We start from the raw sequence: 24751 nt of genomic DNA on the forward strand, positions 1-24751 counted from the left end.
TTCCCATCCCCTAAAACATACGGGGTTTCGAAGACCTTTCTTTTCTCTCTGGCCGGTCTCCTGGTATGTGCCGCCTTCCCCATCTCTTTTGCCAACCCCACCTCCACTTCCTTCCTGAAGCTGTCCCATCTCTCCTACCAGAAGGTGGATGCCTGGAGAACTTCTGGACTCTTAGGCCATCTTCAATATTTTTGCCCCACTTGGGTTTTAACTTACTGAAGGGATTTAACTTACTGTAGAATTCATTGCGGTGGTATCTTATTTATAGTAGTAGATCCTTATCTAGGTTTATTAAAAAGTGAATGACGCATTTGGGTACAGGGCAGAGTGACCAATGGCAAAGGTAAACAGCCCCTTTGCCTGCTAGGCAGTGGGGGGGGGGGTTTGTGCCCTTTCCCACTTCTCTGGGTTGGGGTTGCCTGTCCCCTCTCCTTGTGCCTGTTCTACTGTGACCCAGTCAAGGGACCAGATCTTCCTTCCCTGTGTCTGGGCTGTCTGTTCTCTGTGGGGGTTTTCTGAGTTTTGATGCGGCAGGGCTTCTGGCTTTCTCTAAGAGTTCTGGGCATGGGCATCCACCTGTGCATATGGAGCTGACCTGCCTGGAAAGGCCACAGCTTAACCAGCATGAGCTATATAGGGGCCTAGATTATCTACAACTTTGACACTCAAAACAAGGGCCAGGGACTTCCCTGGTGGCGCAGTGGTTAAGAATCCGCCTGCCAATGCAGGAGACACAGGTTTGAGCCCTGCTCCGGGAAGATCCCACATGCCGCGGAGCAACTAAGCCCGTGCGCCACAACTACTGAGCCTGTGCTCTAGCGCCCGCGAGCCACAACTACTGAGCCCACGTGCTTAGAGCCCGTGCTCCGCAACAAGAGAAGCCACTGCAATGAGAAGCCCGCGCACCGCAACGAAGAGTAGCCCCCGCTCACCGCAACTAGAGAAAGCCCGCACAGCAACGAAGACCCAACGCAGCCAAAAGTAAATATAAAATAAATAAATAAATAAATAAATAAATAAATAAATTTATTAAAAACAACAACAAAAAAACCAAGGGCCAAAGACCAGTGTCATCAGCATTCCCTGAGAGCATGAATCGGAGTTCCAGACTGCATTTTAACAAGCTCCCCAGGTGACTGCACTCAAGGTTGCAGAAGTCCTGCTCTAAGCATCCTTCCTTATATAGAAACTCGAGGTACAGAGCTTTCCCGTTGCAACAGTACGAATCAGGAACCCTAGATCTTGCACAGTATTTGAAGACTTAGCTTAAATAACTTTTAGTTCATGTGAACACTCTCCGGTGTGATATTATACACTTAAAAATGACCTCACCGTGGGTTGAATTTGAATTAGATTTTGTCAGGAAACTTGTCCATTAAAGGTGTGACTCCAGAGGATTTGCAACACTAAGGGTGGAGCTCTGTTCCTCTGGGAGCCTTAGCTTTTCCTAGAGGAGCGTGTGTCTCAATTTATAAAGAGAGCCAGTGGAGAAATTGGATTTGTTAGGAAGAAGTTTGGTCTGTGGACGACTTTTCAGGAATACGTTTGGTTCATAAAGGGAGGCAATGTCTCCACTGGGCTGCAACAGTTGTAGTTGTTAAAGTTTTGGAGGATTTCATATTTTGGAGTGGGGTGGGTTTGGGTGAGTTGTGTGTTTTTAAGCCAGTACAGCTTCTGTGAGACTCATCTGGGAGGGAGGGTGGCCAGTTCAGACTCTAATGTTTGAGCCAAGAGCAGTGTGCGACCAGGGATTCAGTCTTTGGTGTGTTCCTGATGGAAGAAAGGGTCATTAAGCCGGGCTGGGTATCCTTGGCCTGTGTCCCTTAGCCTCCCTCGGCTCTCCCTAACCTCAGTACATGCCTCTCTGCTCTGTGGCCCGGCAGAGCCACGTGGTGGGACCACGGTTGCTGGCTGGCGCGGGCTCTGGCCTTGCCCGCGGGCTGCCGGCCTGCCTCTCTCCTTGAGTCCTGCACTGCCGCCCACCCCGCAGCTGTCTGGTCCTTTGTCCCGAGGGTATGGGGGTTCTGCCATGTGGCTGGAGTAGAGTCCCGCCTTGGGGTTCTTGGCGTTCACTGCTCAGTGCACATTCAGCCCCGCCGAGCCCCCTGGCGCTTTGGTGGAGCTGGCCCAGGAGCTGCTACAGCTAATCAGTGGTTTGAGGAAGCCCTCTGTAGTCTGTCACTTTTTCCATCCTCTTTTCTTCTCTGAGTTCAGGCCACTTCCCTCCCAGTAATGCTACACAGCGGCAGTGGGGCAGGGAGGAAGCTGTGCTGGAAGGGCTGACCTATGCGGGCGCCTTCCCCGTCTCACAGCTTGGTTTGGGGTCCCGGAGCTCTTGGGTCCTTGTGTGCCTTAACTCTGAGTGAATGCACAGGTGAGTGGAATGCAATCTACCGGCTGTCCTGCATATCCTACGTTCCCTGCCAGAAACTTAGACCCTGATGTGCAGGACATGAACTGGCTGGCTTAGGTGTGTATGTAACTTCTGATAACTGGGTCCTGAGTCTTTGGGGTAGGGTTTGTGAGTCACACGTTAAGAAGACGTGGATTTGTGTTTCTCAAATATGTGGTCCAGAGACCATTGGGGAATATAGTGGGAGGGCAGGTAACCAGAGGTACTGGTTAAAATTTGAGTCTCCTGAGCCTTAACTGCAGGCCTGCCCATCAGAATCGTTGGGGGAGGAGCCAGAACGTGTAGTTTATTTTCCCGTTTGTTAGATTACATTGTATTGTTTGAATAGCCAATCCTGTCACATAGTTCAAGTCTCAAAAGGAAACTGCATTTTAAAAGAGCTTCCCAGGAGATTCCTATCTACTCTCAAGTTTGAGAACCACTGTGTAGCCATAAGGAGAATTTGTCTAAAGTGGCGGTGTGGTGATGAGAAAGAGGTGTTAATGCTGAGGGGTTTAGGATGGGCTCAATTCAAATCTTTTGGGTGTCTTCTTTGGGTGAAGCTGTTTCAGGTGGCGCAGGAGGCAGGAAGGAGACAGGATGATGAGAATCAGATGAAGTATAATGGGAGGCAACACTTGGTAAAGTGCTAAATAGGTGGAATAACATTCCAGAATGTGTAGGAAGGTGAGTCCATGATGCGGGAGCAACTGGGGGCAGTGGGAGGGCTTCAGAGAGGAGAGAGGATTGACTTTGCTAGTAGCTGTAGTGTGTGGTGACTGATCAGAATGATGGAAAGGCATTGGATCAAGAGTCTGAAAACTTGGGTGGTTCTCTGCTGATACCACACACGATAAAGGAAGAGAAGTGACATCTGTTGGCTCACTGCTGCTGGTCACACGACCCTGAACTGGTTAATTAACCTTTCCGAGCCTCAGTTTCCTCATCTGCAAAATGCAAATGATGCTGACCCCTGCCTTGCCCGCCTCCGGGAAGTTAGGTTGTAGCAGTCGCAGCTGTGAAGGTGGTTGACCCGGGGAAGCAGCCCCTCTGGCCAGCCCTGCTGTCTCTTCCCAGAGACGGTCCTGACCTTCTGTCTCCCTTGAAGGTGTCAGCCTTTCGTTCCAGTCCCGTCTCTCTAGAATGGTTTGCGAGGGCTCAACCTAGTCACTCTTGACCGATAGCTTTAGAAAAGGTTTTCTCATTCTAAAGCACAGATTTTCTAAATGGGTCTCAGTATTCCAACAGCAGCTCGGAAATGTGGGCACAGCCACTTCGCGTTTCCTGGTAGGAACTCTTCCTCCCTCTATCCCGGTGGCAGATTCTCCCCAGGGTGATGAATGCTGGTTCAGGGCCACCTCCCTCGGCCTGCTGAGGTTCTTCCAGGGAGTGAGTAGGAAAGTGTGCTTCTTGCAGCTGAGGCGGACTTTTATAATACCCAAGGGAGGGTGTTTATCATCACAGGATGGCTGTGGGGGTCTCCCCCGTCAGTTACTCTGTATAACTTGCAGGAACTCCTATGAGAACCATGGGGAGGTTCCCGAGGTGCGGTGTGGTCTCCCTATGAGGGGGTTAAGATGGCCAGAGTGGGCGCTGGCATGCACCGCTTCTCCTCCAGGAGACACACTGACTCTTTTGTCCCCTTCTTGGGTTGGTGGTGGTGGTGGTGGTGGGGCAACGAGGAGAATGCTTGTCTGCTCTTGGGACTTCTGGGATGTCCTAGCAGCTAGCTCATAAGGTGCCTTTGTGCAAGTTAGAAATAGGCACCCTTCCTCCAAGTGACTGCAGCCCTGCACCAGGACACAGGGCTTTGGCTAGTGGAGCACAGGCAGTATTTCAGTATTACCCCCTTGGCCGGGCACTTGAGCAGTGTACAACGTGTACAGTCGTACATGGCTGTCCCATTGGAATGAGAGTCTTGCAACTAGTTGCTCTTTGCTTCCCAGTTGGTAGGCCAAGATGATTTTGGCGACCTCTATTCTAATAATATGTTTCACTGGAGCCCTTTTCACTACTGTTCTCCTGCCTCCTGTGGTGGGGGCGTGGGGCACTACTGCTCATAACATATACTAGGAGAAGCCTGGGAGGCTGGGCCCCCAGTGCTGTACCCACTCCACAGTATATGTCTGTGGCTGCTGAGGTCTCAGCCTGTTTCTGGGCTCCTTTCCCCGCCAGAGGATTTTGCTGCCTTGCAGATTCAGGCTTCTAGCCTGATGTGATCACTGATGTAGAAGGCTGGCTGTCTTCAGGGAAGAAATGCTGCTCAGGGTTTATTTCCCATTTCATTAAGCAGCTTCATGCTTACCTCTCTCCTGTGTCCTCTCTCCCTTGGGACCCCGGGGCCTCCCACAGCCCCAGGTAAAGTGTGTGGGCATTCCTGATTCAGAGGAATTCCTGCAGTAGAAGTGGTGTCACTTCAGTGGAAAGGATGGGTCCTAGGTCTTGCTGGACTTTTGTTCTGGGTACCCTACGGGTGTTCCTCCCTCTTAGCCTGAGGAGACATTGTGAGGAGCACCGGGTTGGGACTTGGGAGGTGTGGACCCTGCTTCCACATTTGCCCCAGATGGCTGGTGTGACCTTGGGCAAATGCCACCTGCCTCTCGGGCCTCAACTTGAGAAGCCCTTGGAGGACCTTGCCTGTGGTGACCGTTGAGGCCAGCGCAGCCTTACCATCCACAACCCCCAGCTGTGCTTCTGCCACACCTTGTAAGGTTGTCCTCCTCGCCCTCAGTGTTGGGAGAGCGCTTGCATCTGAGGACTGCATTTTATTCTGGAGTGTCTAGTGCATGGGCACAGATGCATCTGGACTCAATCAGCTGGAATTAGGGTGTCATTCCCTGGATGCCAAAGGGAATGAAAGGTTTGGAGAGTTTGGGGAGGGAGTTCTTATGAGGAAAAAAAAAACACGAGAGTTTTTATCTGAGTATGGGAAAGCAGCAATCTTTACCTGGTTCGTTTCAGTCTCAGTATTTGAGGAACCAGTGTCTGGGTGGGGAACCCCTTTTCTTCTTTTGCACAGAAGGGAGGACAACTGGAGGGAGGCTTGGAGTTGGGAAGAGGGGTTGGGTGTGCTTTGGGAGAGCCTCGTCCGTGATAACCGACAGCTGTACCCAGCTCTGCAGTTTACAGAATGCTTTCACTCGCACTGACTTTCCATCCTATCAAGAAGCCACAGAGGCAGGATGAGGGTGGTTGGGTTTTGTTTGTTTGTTTGTTTCTGGAGGAGTGGGGGTGGGAGGCATTTGACAGGTAAAGAAACTGAGGCACAAAATACGATCCGCTCAGGACTGCAGAGCTGGTAAGTTAATAGAGCTGTTTCCGTGCTCTCATATGTCCTTGTATGTACGTCATCACTAGAGGCTATGAAATGTTGCACACACGCCTTGGAACCAGGTAAATATTGGGGAGTGGATTTTGCAGCCGAGATAACTCTCTGGGTGGGCTTAGAGGCAATCCTGCTAGAGTCAGAGGGAGTGTGTCCATAACTTAAACCTGGAGAGATCTTTTGGGCCACAGTATTCAGGATTGCTCATTTTTCTCCCCCCCCTTTTGGTTACAACAGTCAGGTAAGTTTTCAATGGCCCATTCAGAAGTTTGTATACGTCTTAAAGTTTTTAGTGTTATGGTCAGACTATATGTAATCTAGAAGTCCAGAACACTGTGCCTGCATCCCCAAGATTTGAGCTTTTCTCATGAACCCATGAGTCCTGAGTCTCTTCCGCCTGGTGCTTCTGGAAGGTCATGGGTAGTTACAGGCCCCGGCTTGCAGGTGTGCTGCCACATTCCAGACCGGTGTGCCTGCTGAGAGTTGCATACTGGGTTATGCTGCGGTGGAGACCACGTAGGTGGTAACAGAATCATCTCTGCTCTCAGTTTACCGCCTCTAACGTCTTTTGTATAGATGTGCCCGTGCCCTGGCACATAGTAGGGGCATGATGGATGTAGGTTTCCTTCCATTTCTGACTTTGGAGGCAAGTCTTAATTCTCAAGAGGTTTCGGAAGAGGTTGAACAATGACCTCGACATCCTGAGAGACGTTAAGTTCTTTGGTGCCAGGTGTATCTCCCTTTGGCTCAGCCATTGACGGGGCTCGGCAATCCTGCTAAGTTTGTTCTTCCGCTTCTGAAGTTCTCAGGTTGCAACACGGGAACTTACGCTCTATCATGGAGGGTGCAAGGCGACACTTCAGTGTTCTGATTCTTTTGTAGCTCATCTATTAAAAAAACCACCAACATGAGCTGTTTCCCAGCTGGGAGAAGAAAGAGTAGAGGCTCCTTCAGGCCGGCAGTTCCATAGAGAGGTGGTGTGCCGGGATGGCATTTGCGATCCCAAGTTCACTTCCAGCCACCTGAATAACAAAACAAATCACAGACAAAGAAAACGGTTGTCTTACAGTCTTGGGGGGGGGGGCGGGGAAAGGAAATGCTGTTGGTCTTGGAGCTGCAGCTACAAAGAGCAAATCATTCTGTTTGGTTAATTTAGCAGATTAAACCAATTGTTAAACTGACCAATTTAAAAAATGCCCAACTTGCCAGCAGTTTTGCAGCCTGTGATCTGGGCTCCTCCTCTACCCTAGGGGTTTCGGGCCTCCAGCAGGAGGAGCTTGAGGGGGGGCGGATGCTGTGCCTTGGAACAGCCCTGGGGGCCTGGAGGAGGATCTCTGTCTTTTCTTTACCCCCCCCCAAAAAAAACCCTCCTTAAAACAAAAGGCTTTTATTTAGTAAACACACGTATGGCACCCAGCCCAATGCAGTGTCCTAAGTTGCTTGGTGCCGCAAGGGGGATGGGTGGGGAGTTCGCCTCTATTTCTCTGTAAGAGGTTGGGGTGTTGTCAGCTGCTTCTCAGCCTCCGTGCCTTCCCTTACTCTCTTTGCCTTTGTTTCGAGGGCCTTTTGAAGATGGTCCGAGAGGTCCGCTGAGCTGGCCTGCTCTGTCTCCGATGAGTCTCTACTTGAGCCTCCCCATGAGACTCACTTACCCAGGCCCCCCGAATCCGCCACCGGCGACCCAGAAAGGGGGCAGGAGAGCCTGGGCCCAGCCGGGCCTGGGCTTGGGTGGCACCTCCCTCGGTCCCCTTCCCACCCGGCCGGGATCAAAGCAGCCTCCTCAGGGAGCAGGGAAATGCCTCTCCCAATAGCCCCACCAGTGAGTAAACAGCCAGGGCCTCTTGCAGCTTTTGAAGCGCGGTGCTTCGGCCCAGAGGAATGCAGAACATTTCATTTTAGGAGTGGACTTAGGTTTCCAGCGCTCTTGGTATTTGCAAATTTGAAACAAATGCCCTCATTTAGCAGCAGGCAGGCTGGGCAGTAAACGGGGGCTGTTTAAGGGCGTTTATGACGGTCACAGGTATTTGTGGGAAGAGGAACCCCAGCAGGTTTGGGAGAGGACAGAGGGTTTATGGTTAGGTGGGTTGTACAAAGGCCCCAGCCAGGTCTCCGGTGGAGGGTTGTTGTTAGGTGGGCTTTGCCATAAAAAGCATTGCTGCCTCCTGCCCCCCAGGAAGTATCTCCTTCTGGCAGACAAAGGGGCTTGGGATGGTGTTTAACCCCCAGGGTTGATGCTCAGGGCCTTGCCCCTCTCACTTGGCTGCCAAAGTATCAGATTTCCAATGAACCCTTCCTTCTCCCACTCCCAGAGCTTGAAAGGCTCATTAAATGTGCTTTATGTATAACAAGTTGGCTGAGAGCTTCCCGCCTTCATTTCCAGCCAGTTTTGTGAGGAAGGAGCTAGGGAAACCTGTTTTCCTTTTGTTGTTTTTGGAAGTAGGATCTGTGAAGGTGCAATTGCAAAAAGACCCTAATTTCAGGAATCAGCAAGCAAGTGTTGTTTGCCCTTGAAGGGGCGGGGCAGCTTAACCAAGGCTGGTCTGTCTGAGGCCTGGCTGCCCTGCGCCGGCCCCCATGCCCCCCCCAACCCCGGAAATTCAGAAATCTGTTCAGGAACTGAGTTCTGGCTTTGCAGCTTGCTCCCCGAGAGACCTTAGTTCACTTCGCCTCTCTGAGCCTCAGTTTCTTCTTTTGTAAGATGGGGATGGTAATACCCATCCCATTAGAGGTCTCGTGAGAATTAAATGAGCTAGTCCTGTATTTCACGAACTCTAAGATGCTCTCTCTCCCCCTCCCCAGTTTCACTTCTTTCAAATTGGGTTGTGAGATGATTATGTGATGTTGTGTCTTAGTTTAACTGGTACCATTTCCTTTTGGTGGAACATAAATAATGGTGTATCTTAAAGTCAGTGACATCTTTGAAATTCAGTGTATGCAAAGGACTTCGTTTGTCCTATTGTGACTACTTGATAAAAGGTAGTTAGAATGTGATTTAGTTACAGACCTGTTTTTGCTTCCTATCTATTAGTAACTTCCAACAGAAACTGTCTTCCTTTTAGTCTGGCACATAAATAACAAAGGATGTTTAAGGCAGAAGGCCTCATGCTAGGTAATGTAGGAGGGGAGGTCGGGGAACTTCTAAATCCGTAAAAAGCAAGCGATATCCAGAAGAGGAGGTAGCTGTCCCTAAGAGGGCAAACGGTCTCTTGTGGAAAGAAAATACCTCTCTTATGGTAGAGTCTCCAGTTATTTATTTATTTATTTAGCCACACCACCTGGCATACGAGATCCCAGTTCCCCAATCAGGGATTGAACCTGGGCCCCGGCGGGGAATTCCCCTAGAGTCTCCATTTAAAAAGGCTAAGTTGAGGGACTTCCCTGGTGGTCCAGTGGGTAAGACTCCGTGCTCCCAGTGCAGGGGGCCTGGGTTCCATCCCTGGTTGAGGAGTAGATCCCGCATGCATGCTGCAATTAAGAGTCTGCATGCTGCAACTAAAAAAAAAAAAAAAAAGATCCCGCATGCCGCAGCTAAGACCCAGCACAGCCGAATAAATAAATAAATAAAATATTAAAAAAAAATAAAAAGGCTGAGCAGGGAATTCCCTGGCGGTCCAGTGGTTAGGACTTGCTGCTTTTACTGCTGGCGCCAGGGTTTGATCCCTGGTCAGGGAACTAAGATCCCACAAGCCATGCGGCCAAAAAAAAAAAAAAAAAAAGACATGAAAAGGCTGAGCTATTCCAGGGGGAGACTGGAGACTCCCTCCAGGAATGGATTGTCTGGTAGGCAAACTGAGTAGAACCAGAAGAGGGTAATGAACAAGGCAAGGACACAGAGAAGCACCAAAGAGGTGGGACACAGTAAATGCCAGGTGCTCAGAGGATGAAGACCTGAGGGGGGCATGCGGGAGACCCACAGGGGGTGGTAGCGTGGGCTTCCGCTCACAGCAGCACAGTTGCGTGGGGTTGATCTAAGCTTTGTGGAGACAGCTGGTGCTAATCATTCTGCTTGGTGCTACCCGAGCATTGGCTGGGTGGTGCCGTTCCTCCTCAGGACACCAGTGGCCCAAAGGCTGGGGAGTTCTTCCTTTGCTTGAGTTTTGGTTCATCTGATGGTGGGATGGATTGGCTGTCAGGTTGGGATTTGGATGGCACATGTAAAGACAAAAATATGTCCCTTTTGTATGTGTTAGTGGATATCGAGAGCAAAGCTTTTTTTCTTTTTTAGTAGATTGCTGTGTAGATATGTGTTTTAGGCACCTCACCTTACAGGGGTTTCAGAATGCATTCTTTCTGTGTGGTTGCCCAAAACTTTAACCCTCGGTAGGTGTGCCCAGCTAGGAAAGGGGCTGATTAAGGGCTCTCCTGGAGGGCAAGAACTCAGAAGTCCCAGGGTCTAGAGATCCAGCCCCTCCACAGAGTCAGTGCTCTTCTTTACTTCCTTTGGGAATGTTTTGAAGGAGAATAAAGTGTTGCAGATGATGTGCCTTGAACAATCAGGAAGAAGGGCATTGAGGTTAAGAAAATTCCAGTGCTCTTTTCAGGGCATTTCTGATGATATAAAAATGTATTTTGATAAAACTCTGAAACTTCTGGGGAAGCTGATCTTCCCATCGTCTGTCCTGGGAGGCAGGGGTTCTTTTCAAACCAGGTCAACAAATTCTTTGAAGCCCTTTTTGTATCTCAAGCACCCAGAGCACTACCTGGGGGCCCTCCATTGTCCTGAGTGTAACTAGTTGTCCAGTTTGAGAAGCCTTGAGAGGACTTGCGTGGACCTCTGTGGGGCTCCTGCCAGCTGCTGGCCTTGAGGGTGACGGCTGTGGCAGCTGAATTAACAGCCGTCTGTTCTGGGCCAGGCCGCTGCCTCAGCCTTGGGGAGAGGTGTTGATCAGGCTGATAGGGCAACAAATCCCCCTGAGCCCCAGCTTGGAAGTATATTAGTTAAATGTTGCTCTTAGACTCCTGACAAATTGCTTTCAGTTTTTGCTGCCAAAAGAGAACTCTGAAAACAGGGTGTAAATTGGGTTATTGACACTGTCTCTGTTTTTGTTGCTTCCATGAGGTTGGTGGAGGAGGGCGCCAGTCCAAGGGAGCTTTTCAGGTTCCTCTGGTACCTGACATCAGGTGAAGAGGAGGAGGGGGTGGGCATGTGGGGGTGAAGTGCCCTTGAATGCAGGAAGTGTGGTGACTGGACAGGCCTTTGAGGTGCCTGGGACCAGCCTCTTTCATTAGATCAAAGAAATACCTTTTGTTTTTCTGCTCACACTTTCCTCTGCCCTGGAGCCAGAGTCGTAAAGAGGTGGAGTTGTGAGGGTCTGCATCTGGTAGTTGGGGTGGTAGGTGGAGGCGGGGCGGGGGGGGGGTCTTCCCTCCCGCTGTGCGCTTCCTGCATCCTGCTCCCACTGTCCTGGTGTGCAGGGGTCTGCCTGGGCTAGCCTGGGCACCCCGGGCTCTGCTGGGCTGCCCTCCCGGTAGGGCCCTGCCTGAGCTGGGCTATAAGCTGGAGAAACCAGGTGTACAGAGATGGATTTCACCGCAGGCTAAGTGTTTTGTTGCTGAATCATTTGCATTCATTAAAAGTAGGGAAGGATGAGCGATATTTAAGGCAACACCATGGGTTTGCTGGAGGCTGCTGCCTTAGAGCCTCATTAAGAATTCTTGGGGCCGGGGAAAGGATGGGCGTAGCTCATTCAAAGCTTACTTAACTTCTGACTGCCTTGGGCATAGGCCAGCTGCTAAAATATGAAAAATGTCTGCCCAGAAGCCCCCAGAGCTTGGCCAGACTGCCCTGGCCAAAGAAAACATACACTTACAATTCATTATTTAGCCTCCTCCTGCGAGTTTGCTCGTGTCTCTTCCTCCCCTGGGACCTTGCTGAGTTGGGGGCACAAGCGGGGGCAGGAAGGCTCCTACGTATTTTAAGGGGAAGCTTAGCCTAAAGCAAGTGCTGTCTACATTCACCCCACCCACCCCCTGTTCCCTGCTGATGGACTTTAGGCTGTCTCTGAGGGTTTGCTCTTGTAAACAATGCCACCACAAATATCCTTTTATCTATCTGTACCCTTGCGCTTGTGTACCTGAAGGGTAAATTCCCAGAAGTGGAGCTGCTCTGTCAAAGGATAGGAATATATCACAACTGGGTACAACATTCTGTATTTATGTTATTTTTCTGGGGAGGGTGTTTATAGCTTTCTCATCAAATTTCTGAATCCCTGCTGTACAGTGGGCCTGTGAAAATTGCACGGGTTAAAGTGTGAAAACTAGTAAGCATGATTCAAATGTGAGGCATTGCTGGGGTGACTGGAGAATTTATCATCCAACCTGGGGCATTGTTAATAATTACGCCAAGACAACCAGCATAAGCCAGGGTTGTTCCAGGTAACTTGGGAGGATGGTAGCCCAGTGCCCACCAAGATCTTTTCCCCTGATCTCTGGGACCATGTATGTTCTCTCTTCTACACCATGGAGCTCTGAATTACCTGCTCCATTTTCTTTTCCATTCTAGCAGCTGTGTTCTTTTTGTTGCTCCCAACTTGATGAGCTTGGTAGGGTGGGTCCAGTTCCTGACCTTTGTTTTCCCAGATGCTCAGTGGTTGTTCAAGTTGTTCTTGGATTCCCAAGACCAGAATTTGCGTCCTGGAAGCACTGTAACTTCTGAATTCCACTTCTCTTCTTTTCTTTTTTAAAAAAATATTTATTTATTTATTTGGTTGCACCAGGTCTTAGTTGCAGCAGGCAGTCTCCTTAGTTGCGGCATGCATGTGGGATCTAGTTCCCTGACCAGGGATCGAACCCGGGGCCCCTGCATTGGGAGCATGGAGTCTTAGCCACTGTGCCACCAGGGAAGTCCCTGAATTCCATTTCTTAATCTGCAGGATGACAATGATAATATCCACCTCATAGAGCTATGGTGAGGGTCTAATGAAGGAACTTTTGTGCAGGGGTGTTGTGGCGTGGCCTTTGTTTGTGGGAGGCAGGCTTCAGGGACACGCATATTGACACGTGTTGTCACTCCTTATTGACATAGACTTGGGAGCCCTTGAGCATTGCTAGCTGTAGATTTGTGTTTTCCACTTCTCCAGTTATTACCATCCCTTGAATTGCTCTCGTATCTATTCCCTCCCCTTTTATCCTATTGTCTGTGACTTTGCCATTTCTCCCTTGGAATACTGCTGGAAAAAAGAAGTGAATTTTTGAAGGCAGCATCTTTTTTTCCCCCTCAAAAATGTCAGGAAGACATGTACTTCATGAAACCTAAGATAAAAACATCCGGTGAGTCGCAACAGACTGAGATAAAAAAGGAGCTGACCGAGAAGGGTGAAGAAGTAATAAGAGGACTGGTTGAGATAATGAAGGAGTATGAGGAGACAAAAAATGCAATAGCAGAATTCAGTTTCCAGTATACACTTTAAGGAGCTGAATCAGCACTGCAGTTAATCTAATCAATGTCATGCAGTTGAGGAGCTCTCAGAATCCAGAGGAAAATGTACAGTGAGATGAAAATGATGAAAAAATGTGATAATTAGAGAAATAGATTCAAGATGTTAAAAAGGAATAAACAAAGGAAATACAAGTAGAATTAAAAAGCAGTTCCTAAGAGGCAAATAAAACACAATACATATAACAAAGGAAGAATTGTAGTATTAAAACGTAAACCAAATAAAAGCAGAGATAAATATATCAGTTAGTATGATAAACTTCAGTGGAATATGTCTCCCACAGAGGTAAGACAAAATTAAGATTGAGTTAGAAAAGTTTCATGTTCTTTACATGAGACAGACCTAAAATACGGACAGAGTTCATTTTATTTTTTTAACTTTAGACCAATAGCTTAATTTATTTCACCTTTTATTTAGGAAAGAATTTTAAGGTTATTAATTTTCTTCTGAGTACAGCTTTGAAATTAATAAATTTGAAATGAAAAAATATAGAATTGGTAAGTTCCATTGCTTCAGAAAACAATAAAAGAAACAAAACTTTGGCAAATGCAGTCAAGAAAAGGAGAGAAATGGTCAATAAGCAAAGCAAGAAAGGAAAAAGAAGCTTTAACCTCATTCCTGGCCTCATAACAATTTCTTGAGGCCAATTTCAACATACTAGGTACCTGGTAGATTCCGGGGACTTCGAGCAGGGAATGAGGTGGAGGGCTTATGAAAATGTGTACTAATAATTACAGTTGTGGTAATTGCCATGGGAAAGATTTTTTAAGTTATCAAGGGTTACCATGTTCAATGCTGTGCTGAGAAATCGATGCTAGGAGAGTATAAATTATTGAAATGTAATGAGCCATTAGGATGACTAACTAGACCAGTAACTATTAAAAACAATTGAAAGATGGTGAGAAAACAAACAAAACACCCCCCACCAAACTGTTGTATCAGAGGGCCTTGAGGGGAAATTTTGAAAAATGTAGAAAATAGAGCCTTGTAGTGCTTTATAGGCAGTCACAGAGCCAAGGAACAGATGGATGGCCACCCTGTGCATGTCACAAAGTTGATATGACCTTGATCCCAAATGCTGACTGACAGTGCGGAAGAGGAAAATACACTACTTAGAAATATTGGTATGAAAGTCTAAAGAAAATACTGGCAAATACTATGTTAAAGATAATGTACCATAAATAATTAGGATTTACTCCAAAAATGGCATGGATGGTTTAATTTAATGTAATTCATCAAAATACGAAGTCAAGGAGTCACACAGTTATCTCAGTAGATATGAAAATGACATTAGATATGAATTAACATCCATTCCTGTTTTTTTAAAATCTTAAACAACAGCTAACGTATTTTAAAATGAAATTATAGGGACTTCCCTGGTGGCACAGTGGTTAAGAATCTGCCTGCCAATGCAGGGAACACGGGTTCGAGCCCTGGTCCGGGAAGATCCCACGTGCGGCGGAGCAACTAAGCCCATGCGCCACAACTATTGAGCCTGCACTCAAGAGCCCGCAAGCCACAACTACTGAGCCCGCATGCTGCAGCTACTGAAGCCCACGCGCCTAGAGCCTGTACTCCGAAACAAGGGAAATCACCGCAATGAGAAGCCCGCGCACCGAAATGAAGAGTAGCCCCCGCTCGCCGCAACTAGGGAAAGCCCGCGTGCAGCAGCGAAGACCCAATGCAGCCAAAAAATAAAGAAATAATAAACAAATTTTAAAAAATGAAATTATAATGCTGTTCTCTTTAAAGAAGTCACTACATTAAAATAATAAAGTCTCTACTATTTAACATTATTCTGGAAATTGTAGCTGAAATAATACTGTAAGGAAACGAAAGTCAAAATAAAGTTAATGCTCTTTGCAGGTGGTGCCATTTTTTTTACATGTGAAACCCAAGTATCAACTGAAAACCATTAGAATCAGTAAGAGAGCTGAGTCATTTGGCCAAATACAAAACTACACAAAACCCAGAAGTTTCACTAGTTATCAACAAGTAACCTTTTAGAAAATACAATGGAAACGTTTATCCCATTCACAAAATCAACAACAACAAGAAAACCCATAAAATACGCAGGCGTAAATCAATAGAATGGAAACTGTATGTTGAAGGAGTCAGTAAATTACACCCTTCTCTCCTCTGAATTTTAAACCAGTGCATGCAGGGAGGAAAGAAAGAAAGACAGACAGGAATTAGACAGATGGAAATTAGTGTATCACCTTTATTATAGATAAAGGCTAGGTTGAGGAACAAGGTTGTAATCTGAACAGGATAAGCTTGTCTGATTCATCCCTGAATTAGGGGGGGTGTGTGTGTGTGTGTGTGTGTGTGTGTGTGTGTGTGTGTGTGTGTGTGTGTGTGTGTGTGTGTGTGTGTGTGTGTGTGTGTGTGTGTGTGTGTGTGTGTGTGTGTGTGTGTGTATCTGCAGGGGGTATATTCCCCCTCCCCCAAGTGGGCAGGAGAGGAAGGATCAGAGCCAAACATACTCAGTGAGACATCACACCTCCCTGGAACTTCTGGGAGGAGGTGGAGTGAGACTCCAGTGGTACCCCCTCCACTGAAATGGGGAAGAGTTATTCCTCCTTAAAAATTCCTTTGCTCTCTGAGCTCACCGGGGCTTAATTGTTGAAGGCCCTGGACTTCTAGGGGGTGTGGGTGCCTGGGGTGTGGCTCTTCCTTTCAAGGAAAGGGCACAGCTGTCAGCTATTCCTGCTTCCACCTTCACTAACCACACTGCTCCTTTGTGGGTGCTTCCAGGACACCTGGAGAACAGAGTAGATTTCCCACTAAAAGGCTCTCGAAGCAAAACAGGACAGTATTTAAATGAATTCCAAGACAGCTTTGCACCCAAGGGTGAAAATTCACTTCCTATCTATTTCCAAGCCCAAATCATGTGCAAATACATTTTCTTCTGAGTAGTTAAGTAACATTTGAGAACAGGAACCCTCACTGCCCTGTTCACTGCTGTATTCCCAACACTTAGAACAATGCCTGGCACTTAGTAGGCATTCAGTAACTTAATGACCATTCTCAGGGGGGAAAAGTGTGACATGTAATGCAGAAAAGGCCTTATATTAGTGATCTTATTGATTACAAATTAATAAGAAAAAGATAACAGTAAAAATAAACAAGGAAAAAGGTAGACAAAGAAGTTGAATAGAAAATTCAGCTAACCAGTGAACATACAAAAGATAGCTTTATGTTGTTAAGAACAGACTAAATGTCTTAAATGAGTTGCAGAATAAAACAAAGGATTATTTTATGTCTCTCAGATTGGCAAAGATTAATAAGTATCAACGTTGGTAAGGAAGCATAAATTGGTACAGCCTTTTTAAAGAGCAATTTGTCATTTATCAAAGCCCTGAAATTGTATTCTCTTTGGTCCAGGGGGAGTCCTGTTTCTAGGAAGTCGTACTACAAGAAACATTCCCATTACCAATGTGCATAGGTGCCTGTACAGAGAGATTCAGTTGGGGCATTGTTTGTAATGGCGAAAAATTGAAAACCATCTGAATGTCCATGATTAGGGTGTTAGACAAATAGATTTTGGGTCACCGATACAGTGAAATAATATACAGTGGTTGAAATGAATGGGCCAGAACCATGTGAACAGACACGGAAAAATACCTGTGGTTAGCTGTAGGGCAAAAAAAGCAGTTTGCAGAATAGCAGGTGTTAATAGGTTGAATGGTGTCTCCTAAAAGGATATGTTCAAGTCCTAAGCCTTGGGACCTGTGACCATGACCTTATTTGGAAATAGGGCCTTTGCAGATGTAATCAAGTAAAGAGACGTCATTAAGGTGGGCTCTAATCCTACGTGACTGGTGATGTCCTTACAAGAAGAGAGGAGACACAGTTGCGCACAGAGGGAAGAAGGTCACGTGATGATGGAGGCAGAGCTTGGAGTGATACAGCCACAAGCCAAGGAGCACCAAGGATTGCCTGCAACCACCAGAAGCTGGGAGAGAGGCGTGGAACAGACTCTTCCCAGAGCCTCCAGAAGGAACCAGCCCTGCCGACACCTTGATTTTGGACTCTGGCCTCCTTAATTATGAGAGAATAAGCTTCTGTTGTTTTAAGCCACCCAGCTGTGGTGATTTGTTACAGCAGCCCTAGGAAACTAATAGACCAGGTATGACATTATCCCATAATCATGCCTTCTGTGAATGTACCTGCTGCTCTCTCCGTGACAAAGAGCTTCTTCAGGCCATTTTCTAACCTAACAACCACCTCCTTGGAAACAGGGACTCACTGTGTTGGTGATTTATTTTTGTCCAGGGACAGCTTAAGCTGGGTAAACTTGGATTTCACCTCCTTTGCCTGCTCCACCCCTCACAAACCAGTGTCCTCGTGGCCTTTTGCTGTGTTCCCCCTCATCATCCCTTAAACTCTGAGCATCCGGAATTACCCTGAGTTCGTGTTTTGTTTTTGTGCTGCTTTTTCTATTTGCCAAGCCCCGTTCCTTCTTTTTTTTTTTTTTAAATTTTTTTATTTTTTGGCCACGCGTGTGGCATGTGGGATATTAGTTCCTTGACCAGGCATTGAACTCGTGCCCCCTGCATTGGAATTGCAGTCTTAACCACTGGACTGCCAGGGAAGTCCCCAAGCCCCGTTCCTTCTTAAAATCTTGTTTTGAAGAGCCTTCTTCCAGGATGCTTCTCTGCCCCCTTATACCCTCACTCTGAGTTAAAAGCCTGCCTTGTGCACCCACCCATCGTGCACCCACCCATCATGCTGTGTGATAATGCGGTAAAGCCTAGTGATGATGATAGGTTTTCCTTTGGAGCCAGAGGACTGGAGATTTGAATCCTGCATTTGTCACTTACTAGCTGTGTTACCTTGAGCAAGTGGCTTTACCTTTCTGTGCCTCAGTTTCCTCATCTGCATAATGGGGGTCATAGTACCTACCTCACTGGCTGGTTGTAAGCATTAACAGTGGGGTTAAAGTTCTCACAATAGTGGCTGGTACGAAGTAAGCAGTCAGTAAGCCTTTGCTATTGTAATTATATGTTTACTTATCTGACTCCCCCACTAAACAGAGATACTTAAAGGCAGTAATTGTATTTTTCTCTCTCCGTCCCCAGTGTCTTGCAGAGTACTTGGCACATGGTAGGCATTAAATAAATGTTTGTTGAATTAATAATGATAATTAATGTAATTGCCGACCAGGATCCCATATTGGGCTCAACTCTGTTTGGATCCACATCCTGCAGGGGCCAGTGAACCCACCACAGATCAGCTGGTATTTCCCAAGCTCCTCCAATGGGCAAGGCGTCCACAGTGGAGGGGATGGAAGAGTGCACGTCCAGTCCCTGACCTCAGGGAGCTGAGAATCTGGTGGAGAAGATGGTGGAAGCGCACGAAACGTTAACAACAACAATATTAGGTCTTAATAACCGTTTGTGGGAGCAACAGAAGAATGTGCATTCACAGTTAACTATTTCAGCCCTTGTTTTCCAAATTCCTTCTAGAGAGCTTCTTTTTTTAAAAGTAAATTTATTTATTTATTTTTGGCTACTTTGGGTCTTCGTTGCTGCGTGTGGGCTTTCTCCAGTTGGGGCGAGCGTAGGCTACTCTTCGTTGTGGTGCATGGGCTTCTCATTGCGGTGGCTTCCCTTGTTGCGGAGCGTGGGCTCTAGCCGCGCCGGTCTTCAGTAGCTGCAGCACGCGGGCCCAGTAGTTGTGGCTTGCGGGCTCTAGAGCGCAGGCTCAGTAGTTGTGGTGCACGGGTTTAGTTGCTCCGTGACATGTGGGATCTTCCCGGAGCAGGGCTTGAAACCTTGTCCCCTGCATTAGCAGGCGGATTCTTAACCACTGCGCCACCAGGGAAGTCCCATAGAGAGCTTCTTTTTAATAATGAAACATAGATCTGGAGGCTTCGTCAGGGTCAGATTTGATTTTTTTTTTTTTTCGAGGTATACTTTCTCAGTAGGCACATAACATCTGGTTGTCTCTCTGGAATTAGCAGCCGTCAATAATCATTGCTAGATCCAGTATTTCATTAGGGGCTATAAAGTGGTGATATTTTATTTATCAGCTGGAAACTTCTATAAAGATAAACCGCTCCTTATTAACTGTTTGGTTACCCTGAGGTATAGCTGTTCACGAAAGGGAAAGTAAATGCTTCTTGACCAGTTTTTAAAATAATGAGCCTGTCGCCAGGCGTCCTCGAGTGAGTGACGTCGTCTTTAAACCCTGCGTGGCAATCCCTGACGCACCGCCGTGATGCCCAGGGAAGACAGGGCAACCTGGAAGTCCAACTACTTCCTTAAGATTATCCAACTTCTGGATGATTATCCGAAATGCTTCATTGTGGGGGCAGACAATGTGGGCTCCAAGCAGATGCAGCAGATGCGCATGTCCCTCTGCGGGAAGGCTGTGGTGCTGATGGGCAAGAACACGATGATGCACAAGGTGATCCGAGGGCATCTGGGAAACAACCCAGCTTTGGAGAAACCGTTGCCTCACATCCGGGGGAACGTGGGCTTTGTGTTCACCAAGGAGGACCTCACTGAGATCAGGGACATGCTGCTGGCCAATGACGTGCCGGCTGCCGCCCTGCAAAGTCACTGTGCTGGTCCAGAACACTGGTCTGGGCCCCGAGAAGACCTCCTTCTTCCAGGCTTTAGGCATCACGCTAAAATCTCCAGGGGCACCATCGAAATCCTGAGTGATGTGCAGCTGATTAAGACTGGAGACAAATTGGGAGCCAGTGAAGCCACGTTGCTGAACATCTCCCCCTTCTCCTTTGGGCTGGTCATCCAGCAGGTGTTTGACAATGGCAGCATCTGTAACCCTGAAGTGCTTGACATCACAGAGGAAACTCTACATTCTCGCTTCCTGGAGGGTGTCCGCAATGTTGCCAGCGTATGTCTGCAGATTGGTTACCCAACTGTTGCATCTGTACCCCATTCTATCATCAGTGGGCACAAGTGGGTCCTGGCTTTGTCTGTGGAGACTGATTACACCTTCCCACTTGTTGAAAAGGTCAAGGCCTTCTTGGCTGATCCATCTGCATTTGTGGCTGCTGCCACCACTGTTGTTCCTGCTGCTGCAGCTGCAGCCCCAGCCAAGGTTGAAGCAAAGGAAGAGTCGGAGGAGTCGGACGAGTATATGGGATTTGGTCTCTGACTAATCACCAAAAAGCAGGCAACTCAGACGGCTTTATTTGTGAAACAAGGAAATAAAGGCGGCTTACGTCACCAAAAAATAAAATAAAGTAAAATAAAATAATGAGTTGGTTTTCTAGCATCCTTCAAAAGTGACCAATGGAGGGCTTTGGGCTCTTTTTTTTTTAATTTTAAAAACATTTTTTTAATTTTTAATTTTTAAAATCTTATGCTTTGGCATTACCGGTGTCTTTTTAAAAAATTTTTATTGGAGTATAGTTGATTTACAATGTTGTGTTAGATTTAGGAGTACAGCAAAGTGAATCAGTTATACGTATACATATATCCACTCTTTTTTTAGATTCTTTTCCCATGTAGGCTATTACAGAGTACTAAGTAGACTTCTCTGTGCTATACAGTAGGTTCTCATTAGTTATCTATTTTATATATAGTAGTGTGTATATGTCAATCCCAGTCTCCCAATTTATCCCTCCCCTCTGAGCTCTTTTTTTTTAAACATCATTATGAACTCACAGATTTTAAACTTACCAGTGTGTTAAGGCCATGTGGTTCTTACCCTTATGAAGCTTAAAAGGTCCCTTCTTGGCCTCGCGGGAGCCTCTTCAAGCTGGCCCTGAACCTTTTGATGTGGCCCTTTGCTCATTTCCTTGTATGATAAGATGTTCCAGGTTCATCTGGCACATTTCCTGCCCAGACCTGGAATCAGGTACTTCTCCAAGGAAGAAGGGCACGAATTTTTTAGGATATTGGTACAATATTACCAAACCACTTTCCAGAATGACATTATTATCATTTACACTCCCATCTGAAAAGCATGAGGACCATTTTCTCCATATACTCAACCAGTGTTGAGTGTTATTTAAAAAACTTGGCGTTCATTTGATAGGGCAGAATGATTTGCATTTCTTATTTGCATTTATGTTCCAATTTGCATTCATTAGGTTACTGGTGCATTGGAATGTTTTCTTATATTAATCATCTATATTTGTTTTGAGAAGACATGCTGTTTTGACCACGTTACTATTAGAATTTTAGTAGTTATTATGATTGATTTGTAACTGTGTATCAAGGCCAGCAGCCCCTCTTCTGTCAATTGCTAGAAACCATTTTCCTAATTGGTCGTTTGCCGTTGAGAGTTGTTTACAACTTCTATTTTATGTAGTCAGATATTTTCCTTTATAAAGCAAAGAATTTTCCAGTCCTCTCTCATTTGGGACTTACGGGGTCAGAAAGCTGAACCCTAAGAGTTATCTCCAGGCATTAGTTGGCACCTAAACATTCACTGTGCCGTCCTCACCTAACTACCATTGGGTCCCTTGAGGCCAGAGGCCTGCCTCATTCCAACATGGTCTGGATCCATTTTCACCCAGACAGACTCGCTCTGACTCTTCTTCATATTGAAAGTGGGGGAGTGACTGAAACGATGAGCAACTGCTAATCTGGGCACTGCCTGGAGGTTCCCGGGGCAGTGGGCCAGAGAGCGCAGAGGTCCCAGCAGTCAGCTGCTTCCCTGTGGAGCCCCACTTAAGTGACCCGCCGGCTCCAAGGCTCCATGGGGCAGCTGTGGGACAAAGTTTTGGACCCCAGGGTCTGTTCAGAACCTATACACCCACATGGCAGGGATTGAGTGGGTGGCGAGTCAAACAGGGCAGTAGGCAGCTCCAAATGGTCTGCGTGAGAGGGATGCCGACCAAGGCCTACACTGGGTAAGAGGTGGTTGTCATGGGACGGAGGCCCTTAAAAGATTAAAAAAAAAAATCTCGAACATAATAATGATGAGCAAGAATGGCTAAGAGCCCAAACTCACATGATACTTAATACGTGCCAGGCACTGTTCCAAACACGCTACATTGGTTAACATGTGAATTTACTTTTCTCAAGCCTGGGAGGTAGATACTGTTATTAGCACCATTTTATAGCTACAGAAACGGAGACACCGAGAGGATAAACAGCTTGCCCAAGGTCATATGCTCGGTAAGTGGGAGAGGAGAATTGAAGTGCAGACAGTCTGACTCCAGACTCTGAGCTCTTGTCGCATCTCCGTCCTGCCTGTACACTGTGAGCCAGGGCCTTAAAGTGGTGCAGCTCTTCAGACTTCCCAGGGGGCATTTCGTCCCTGCAGGATAAGGAGCAGCTGGCTTTACAGATGGGGAAACTGAGGCCTGAAGGACAGAGTGATTTTCTCAGAGCCGTCTGTGCAAGTCAGATGCAGGTCTTTCTGTAGGTGACACTCATTTGGCATCAAAGTCAAACTCTTTGAACCTCCTAGGAACAGAATTGCTCTTAGACAGGTACAGACAGTGGTTGCCTTTTCCCTTTGAGAGGGCTGACCTCTCCGGGGTCTGGTGAACAGGGTGGGGGTCTTACTTAGGACTTGCCTGGGCTCCTGAGGGCTGTGGAGGCGGGCCTGCTCTCGGGATCTCATGGTCTGAGCCCAGGCTGGCTGTTTCTGGAAGTTGACTTTGCCCTTGTGTGAGGAGCAGCAGAGTGTGTTCCAGGAGCACCAGGACTGCTGGGTCAGGGGTTCTGGAAGAGTTGGGTAGAAAGTGCCCTGCTGTCTTCTTGCTCCTGGCCTAATGGCTCAGACCATTTTTAGATGTCAGGAAGTGTAACAGTATGGTACATTTATCTTGGTGAATAATGGATGAGCCCAGGGAAGGTACTGTATTTTTCCTGGTGAATTATTTACCAGGAGCCTCTCATTTGAGGCTCTCCACGATGAGTGGTCTGAATCTGGTCTGAATCGGGTGTATCTAGAGTCCCTCCCGACTCCTCTCACTCCCCCGGTCTCCCAGCTACAGGTTCGCTGTAACCTTCCGTGTCTAGTGTTACACTGGGCAGCCCCGTGGCCTGTAGCCAGGGACTCTCTGAGTTTGGAGTCCCTGTGGCCACTGGGTTGGGTGTCAGGAGGGAGTGGGGAGGACCCTCCCTACTAGAGATGCAGGGAAAGCCCTGTGGGGGGTTTACTTGGCCGGGGGAGGGGGGTGAAGCTGGGGTCAATGTGGGGCTGGGGGCTGCTCTACAGGCATGGGGAGCCTTTTGTGTGCTTACGTGTGTGTGTGCACATATGTGTGCTCTGGGTCTTTGTTTTTCTTGTCCCTTTCTCTGGGTCTCTCTAGGACTGTATGTTACTCTCTGTGTCTCAGTTTGTCTCTGTCCCTGTCTGGCTGTTGATCTGGGTCTCTCTGTGTCTCTCTGTCCCCATCCCTCCCCCCTCCCTCCCTTCCTCTGCTCCTCCCTCCCTTCCCCCGCCCACACCATCAATCTCCCTCCAGCCCGCTTTTTCTCATCTTCCTGTCTCCCTCTGTCTTTCTCCATCAGTGTCTGCTTCTCTCTCTTTCTCTCTGCGTGACTTTAGAGGCCTGTAAGAGGCACCTCCTGGGATGAAGGGACAGCCAGTTCCAGACTTAAGTGAAGCCAGATCTTGGTACCTTCCAGACCCTGACTTCAAGATCGACAGAGTAGGCATAAAATAAACTTTAGGTCTTTGTCATTTTTTTGGCTATTCAGTTATTGCATCAGCCACTCTTAGGGGCTTTTTTTTTCTTTAGCTATTTGTGTGTGCTTTATGTTTTATAACACCACCCCGCCCCCCGGCCCCCAAAAGTCAGTTATCCCTAGGCTTTAAGCATCTGGTAATGTGTTGCAAGTTTTTGGTGCTTTTAAAAATAACTTACAAGGAATTGTTTCTGTCTGTTATTCATCAGATTGTATTTTTTTCATCTGTTGTTACTGATTTGGAGATTGAAATACATATTTTGCCATCTTTAGCCAGAATGCTTTTTCAGAACAGCTGATTTTTCAAAAACGACTCTTTTTTGGTTATTTTCTTTTAAAAAATAAAGGAGCAAATCATCAATGATGCAGTTAAGAAATAAAAGAATAAAATTGGTTTTGTCTTACTAGAGAGTTTATATTTTAAGCTGTAAAGTGAAGTTTATAAGGAGTCTAGGAAATGTCTGATGCTTTGACTCTAATTAAGCAGCTGGCCTGCCTTCCCCTCCCCCTCTCTGTCCCCTGACCACGCCCTCCCCCAACTGGGCAAGCATCAGTTACATCTGAGTGATGTTGAAGCAGTGACCATGGCCACAATAGTCGATCCCCACCTCCAGATAGCTTCCCCCTCCGACATTTTTCCAGCCACACGTGGTAGCAGAGGTGGCTGAGGGGAGGGCCTTTGATGGCAGCAGCAGGTCTACCTTCAGAAGAAGGCAGTGGGCACTGTGCAAAATCCTGCCCCCCACACCCCTCCCCAGCAGCCCAGAGGCGAGGAGGGCACCCTTGCCTCTTGAAGACACTGGCTCTTCCAAACCCGCCTCCTTCAGTCTGGATTCTTCTCTTTGTGTTTCAGATTGAGGCTTAAAGCCTGGAGCAACCCTTTCCCTGGAGAGAAGGGTTGGTTTCCAGAAGCAGCTGTTGGTCAGACAGGTGGAGAAGGAAAGAAAGGAAGGCTGGGAGAGGGGCACTT

At 47.4% G+C, this 24751-nt stretch overlaps 1 protein-coding gene and 1 pseudogene across 3 annotated transcripts in view; both read left to right on the forward strand.

Moving 5' to 3' along the window:
• The window catches only part of PTK7 (protein tyrosine kinase 7 (inactive)), a 59910-nt gene that overhangs the window by 3054 nt on the left and 32105 nt on the right, over nt 1-24751 (forward strand). Inside the window, exon 1 of one of the 2 annotated variants that reach the window (XM_082345476.1) lies at nt 2272-2374. The exons of the other annotated variant lie outside the window; for it this stretch is intronic. Within the exon in view, the coding sequence (XP_082201602.1) occupies nt 2287-2374 (88 nt within the window). The 5' untranslated portion in view covers nt 2272-2286. Of the gene's footprint in view, nt 1-2271; nt 2375-24751 lie in introns of those variants that run through there. 2 annotated transcript variants of the gene reach the window in all.
• On the forward strand, nt 15606-20382 carry LOC309607210 (large ribosomal subunit protein uL10 pseudogene; annotated as a pseudogene). The gene has a single exon. The product of its transcript is annotated as a large ribosomal subunit protein uL10 pseudogene (transcript).

This window comes from Balaenoptera borealis (assembly GCF_965194805.1).
Source record: "Balaenoptera borealis genome assembly, chromosome: 12".
Taxonomy (NCBI): domain Eukaryota; kingdom Metazoa; phylum Chordata; class Mammalia; order Artiodactyla; family Balaenopteridae; genus Balaenoptera; species Balaenoptera borealis.